This window comes from Panthera pardus, unplaced genomic scaffold (assembly GCF_024362965.1).
Source record: "Panthera pardus isolate Hobbes unplaced genomic scaffold, ASM2436296v1 HiC_scaffold_6, whole genome shotgun sequence".
NCBI lineage: Eukaryota > Metazoa > Chordata > Mammalia > Carnivora > Felidae > Panthera > Panthera pardus.
Window position 1 is genome coordinate 10904249 of NW_026526991.1, and position 6000 is coordinate 10910248.

The 6000-nt window shown below is 57.2% G+C and overlaps 1 protein-coding gene across 1 annotated transcript in view; it reads right to left on the reverse strand.

Annotated features, from left to right (window-relative positions):
* The window catches only part of CYTH4 (cytohesin 4), a 28599-nt gene extending 24646 nt beyond the window's left edge, over positions 1-3953 (reverse strand). Inside the window, exon 1 of the mRNA XM_053895014.1 lies at positions 3796-3953. Within this exon, the coding sequence (XP_053750989.1) occupies positions 3796-3814 (19 nt within the window). The 5' untranslated portion in view covers positions 3815-3953. The remainder of the gene's footprint in view (positions 1-3795) is intronic.
* Positions 3954-6000: the final 2047 nt, after the last annotated feature.

The window sequence follows — 6000 nt, forward strand, 5'->3', positions numbered from 1 at the left end:
CACCCCCACCCCCACCCCAACCTCGGCGTGTCCCTGGACCCCGTGTCTCCCGGCCTCCACTCGGCACCTCCCATCTAGTCTCCTGCGGCGTCCCGTTGTCCTGGGGATGACACCCCGAGTCTTCCGGGCCCCCCGGTTGGGCAGGCAGGGCCCCATCTTCCACTGACATTGCGCCACCCCCGCCCCCGGCTTGAGGCCTCCTGGACGTCCTCCACTTGCTCCCACGTGCGCCCTCTCCACAGGCTTCCGCACGCACAGGCTGTTCCCCGTGTCTCGAATGCCTTTCCTTCCTCCCTCTGCCTCGTCACCCCCGCTCAGCGTCTCCCCTCTCAGGTGCCCTCCTGTTCTGTGTCCGAGGTGACACGGCTGGAAGGTGCTGGAGCTGGGGGTCACACCCAGGCCCATCCAGGACTCCCGAGGCCACAACCCTGATGTTGATCTTCCGACGGCAGATATCTTCGCGCAAATCATCAACACCCCACCAGGTACTAGCTCCTGGTTGTTCTGACCGGAAGTGCTGACCGTGGCTCCTGTTTGAGAATGAAGGCCAGATACAGAATGATGCCTTGATTTTTTGGTGGGAGGTGGGGGGAAGAGAGAAAACAAAGCCAACTCTCCAGAGCTGGGGAAACTGAGGCATAAGCGTGCGTGGCGAGTTTTCTCAGGACAGTGGGAGGGCGTGGGGACGGGGCTGTCTGCAGTTTGTCTTCACAGAGCTTCTTTTGTGGTTTGGCAGGCATCCAGGGACCCCCTGGATCCCCTGTCCCCTTCTGGAGGGATTCTGACCCCCCCCCAACAGGTGGCCCCTGTCACGTGAAGCCCGGGGCCTTCCACCCCTTCACCTGTCTGTTTCAAAGCGGGGATTTCTCCCCATTTCAGAGCTGAGGACACTGAGGTTCAGGGAGGGCGACAAGGACGCAGGGTCAGAGTGGCCACTTCTGAGTCTGAGCCTGGTGACGCTGGGGTTTCAAGCACCGAAGCAGCTCGTGGGAGTTGGATTTCATTAAAAAAAATTTTTTTTTGAATGTTTGTTTACTTTTGAGAAAGAGAGAGAGAGAGAGTGCGCAAATGGGGCAGAGAGAGGGGGACAGAGGACCCGAAGCAGGCTCTGTCCTGATAGCCGCGAGCCCGACGTGGGGCCCGAACTCACAAACCGCGAGATCATGACCTGAGCTGAAGTCAGGGGCTCCCCCGACGGAGCCACCCAGGCGCCCGCCCCGTGGAGTCGGGTTTTAGTAACAGTGCTCATGAAACACGCAAAATAACAACATGATAATGATAACCGTGAACTCTGTTGACTCCGCCCTGGGCTCGGTGATTTTCCCGCCTCACGAAGGCTGCTTTTGGACGCCCCCCCCTCCCCCCCACGCTGTAGGCTGCGGCTGCCCTCTGCACGGTGCCCAGGCCAGCTGTCAGTGCCCTGGTGCCCACCCCGGCCATCTACCTCCCCAGCTCCTCTCTACTTCCCCTTTGTCCTTCCTCTTTCCCATCGTATTTTTAGAAATCTTTCTGCTCGCAGGCCCGTTTCCAGGACAGCTGGCCCAGCTTCCCCTTTCCAGGGCGGGAGGAGGGCGCTATCCTGGGGGCCCGAGGGCAGAGGCTCCTCAGAGTCTCGGCGGGGGGGGGGGGGGGGGCTTGGGGCAGGAGGGGGTGTCTGGCAGAGCTGTTCCTCGCCCCGGGCCCCGAGGCTCTGTGGGCGACGTGTGGCTTCCTCCCCGCCCCCAGAGCCAAGCTGCCTCTATTTTTAACTACTCCCCGGCCTCCCTGCACCAGCCCAAAGGTGCTGTCTTTGGTCACACAGAGGCTTTGTTGCCTGGGCTGCTCACCTTCCCGGCAGGCCCTGGGGGGAGGAGGCCTGAACACGGGAGGCAGACGGGGAGGCCGCCCTGGGGGACCCGACTCCTTCAGGAAGTTTTCCAAGATCTCCCCTTCTCCCACGTGGAAGGAGTCGCTTCCTCGTTTGCTCTGGGTCATCGTCCTGCAGGATCTGAGGGTCTGTCTCCCACTCCCCCATGTCCTGGACCAGCAGCCTCCCCCAGGGCTGGGCCTGCTGTCCCCAGCACTGCCCAGCACAGACCCTGCACGCCGGAGGACTGCTTATAGCACGAATGAATGAATGAATGAATGAACCAATCCGTGGAGATCTGAAATCTCCCAACAGACCGCCTGCGTTGACTTCACTCAATCCCTTCCCTCCCAGGGCCAGCCCAAAGCAAAGCAGCAGCCTGCCTTCTGGGCTGCACCTTCCGCAGCCCGGGCTCACCCGTGGCTCTCTCTCCTCTCAGGTTCTTGTCCCTGCCCTGCCACTTACTGGCCCCCTGACTTCAAGTAAGTCAGTCCTCTCCCGCAGTTCACCTCCGTGAGCCTCAGTGTCCTCGTGATGGGGACAACCATCCCTCTTCTTAAGGACCCATCCATCACCTCTTATCTGCTGGGTAATCTTAAGCCAGGTGCTGTTCCCTGCTGGGTCCCCGCCTTGTCATCTAGTCTCCACCTAAGACCTACTCACGGAGCCTGTACGGTCTGGGAGCCACCTGCCGTCCAAAGCCCAAAAGCTGTTGAAAGGGAAGGGTAGTTCTCTAACCATGTTCCCCAGAGCCCGTGGGGTCAGGGGAGGCGCGGTGGGCGGGGTCAGACTGCTCGGTGTTAGGTTTTGTTTGAAGAAAGGGTTCTGTTGCTAACGGGCTTGACGTCATCTGAACTTGGGGAACTGGACAGCTCCTGGAAGCCCTCGTCTTCTGGATTTCCAGGCAATGCTGGGACATTCTTTTTTTTTTTTTTTTTAAGTTTATTTATTTGTAGGAGAGAGATAGAGTGCGAGTGTAGGAGGGGCAGAGAGGGGGCGGTGGGGGAGACACAGAATCCGAAGCAGGCTCCAGGGCTCCGAGCTGTCCGCACAGAGCCCGATGCGGAGCTCGAACCCACAAACTGTGAGAGCATGACCTGAGCAGAAGTTGGACGCTTAGCCGACCAAGCCACCCAGGCGCCCTGATGTTGGGACATTCCGACTGCAGGGCACAGAGACCTTGTCCCTCTTCTTCCCTCTGCCTTGCAGAAATGCAGTTCTCTTCCCTACCAACCATACGCATGTCTCTCCTCTTTCCCCCAGACACGCGGTCCTGCTCACTGGGGAGGGGCTCAGCCATGGTTCTCTGCTGCTCCTCTCTGGCCCCCTCCACTGGCACTCTAGGTGGTGTCCTCAGCCTCCCCACAGGCCACCCTCATCCCCCCACCCTTAAAGTCCAAACAGGAGCTTCAGGGCCCCTGTGCCACCCAGACGGCCATTATCACCAACGTCATCATCTTCAACTCAAGCAACCTTCCTTGCACTGGTCATTCCTTCCCCAGCAGCCCCCCCCCCCCGAATATTCCTTCCCCAGAAACCAACAGGGATCACTCCCTCCTTCCTTCAGGTCTCTGCCCAAATGGTGTCTCCTTCTGAGGTCTCCTCGACCACCCCCTCCTATGTCCCTTATCCTACGTGACTGTCCTTCGTCCTGCCTGTCACCCCCTGACATATTACATTAATACCTTTATGTCTGTCTCCCGCTGTAGAGCGTGAGCTCAGGAGGGCAGGGACAGGGCCTGCTTTGTTCCCTGTTCTCCCAGCACCTGGGCCACAGCTTGGCACTTAGCCTGAGCTCGTAAACATTTGTTGCATGCTTCTGCATTTCCACACTGTCTTACATCTATTTACATATGGATTCCGTCCAGGATCCTGTGAGGCAGGCACTGTTGTCCCCATTTTACAGAGGAGGAAACTGAGGCCCGGAGAGGTCGGCCCTGGGTGCTTACCTGGGTGGCACAAGTCCATCCTGAAGCCCCGGGGAAGGGTGGCCTCCGCTCCCGTCGCCTGCTGACCCAGCTGCTGCTCAAGCTGACCAGGCAGAGATGTGTCACCGAGGCTACACCAGGCCCCTTCCGGGTGGCCCCGCCCAGCCCCGCGTGGGGAGGAAGTCCTGTCTGCCGGGACCTGGTGTGCAGGCTCTTGAAGCAGCAACACTTCCTAAAACCAGCAGAGTTTCGTGTGGCAGGGACTCTTTGCATTTTTGGGTGTGGGCTGGGGAGATTTAGAGGCAAAAGAGACAAACAGAGGGAGGGGTTGGGGGGTAAAAAGAGAAAGTGAGAGTGAGAAACACGTACGTGCGCGTGCACACACACACACACCCGCTCCCGCACCCGTGCACACACAGAGGATGATGGCTGCTGGAGGGCACAGTCTTCCCTAGGGGATAATGTGGGATGATGGGCCATTTACTTAGCAACCTCCCCAGATAAAACCTCTGGACAGCGGGGCCCCAAAGAGTCCACTCTACCCACAAGCTATCTTTCATCTACTTGGGGAAAAGGAAAATGCATTCGGTGCCAGGAAAGGCTTTGCTTCCCCTCCGTGACATGTCTGGCTTTTTCCTGTCTAGTGACCACTCGGCCATATGTTTAGTGTCCCTTTTCCCTCAGGCTGCTAGGAAGCTCCTAGTCAAATGTGAAGCTCCTTTGCAGCTGTTCCATTGTCGCCTATTGACTTGGGGGCCAGATGCGGCCGTGGGACTCTCAGCTCTGCCACTCGGGACCCGTGAGAGGTTGGACAAGCCGCTTCTCTGCAAGGAGCCTCAGTGTGCTTACCTATAAAAGGGGAATAATACTACTCACCTCCGGTTATAGAAAAGACGAGGGGGAGGGGCGCCTGGGTGGCTCAGTTGGTTAAGCGGCCGACTTCGGCTCAGGTCATGATCTCACGGTCCGTGGGTTCGAGCCCCGCGTTGGGCTCTGTGCTGACAGCTCAGAGCCTGGAGCCTGCTTCAGATTCTGTGTCTCCCTCTCTCTGACCCTCCCCCGTTCATGCTTTGTCTCTCTCTGTCTCAAAAAATAAATAAACGTTAAAAAAAAAATTTTAAAAAAAATAAATAAAAAAAAAAAAAAAAGAAAGAAAAAACGAGAGGGGAGAGTGTCCGTAAGATGCTTGGGACATAGTGGGTACTCAATAAACCCTACCTTCTTTCCCCTTTTGTTTTTAATTTTCTTCTCTGGTTAAAATTCCCAATTTCATTGCTTGTGCCTTTTCTGGCCGATCGAGCCAATGTCTTCGTGGTGAAAAAAGTATCGTGTAAAGAAATTTCTAGGGCCGCCCGGGTGGCTCCGTGGGTTAAGCGCCCCACCCTTGATTTAGGCTCAGCTTATGATCTCATGGTGTGTGAGTTCGAGCCCCGCGTCGGGCTCTGTGCTGACAGCGTGAAGCCTGTTCAGGATTCTCTCTCTGCCTCTCTCTCTGCCCCTCCTCCGCTTGCGCTCTCTCTTTCTCTCAAAATAAATAAAGTTAAAAAAAAATCTATAAAAATAAATAGAAATGCTTCCTCGGTGAAACTTTGCAGCCCACCTTGATTTATTCATCTGTTTCCCCACTGGTCTGGAGGCTCCATGAGGACAGGGTCACCTCTGTGTCTCTGTGTCTGGTAAAAGCAATGAATGAATGAATGAGTGAATGAATGAATGAAAGGAACGTGGGGGGGATAACTTGGGTGCTGCCCAAGTTGGCTGCACCTTCCACCCTTCCCCGTGTGCACACCCCTCTGCACGGCTACGCTGCCTCTCCTCCCATCTGGAGGGAGAGTCTGTCACTTCCCCTCGAATCTGGCCACCTGCCATGAGAGCCAGCCTGCGGGCTCGCCCGCTGGAGGACGGGAGGCCGTGCGGAGAAAGGGCCCAGCTGTCCTGACCGCCACCCGGTTGCAGCCTCCTGAGTGAGCCCGGGCAACACCGGAAGAAGGACCCCTAAGCGGAGCCCAACCCACATGGCTGTCCCACGGCACTGTGAGATGTGACAAATGTCTGCTGTTTTCAGCCACCGGCTTTCGGTGTGTGTGTGGGAGGCTTGTTATGCAGCGAAAGCTCACTGATACAGGGTGCAATCCAACGCCTTCATTTCATGGAAGCGAACACTTGCGTGAGGCTCATCTCTGGGGCATGCTTGACGGAGTTGGAACTTGAGTCAGTGGCCAGCTC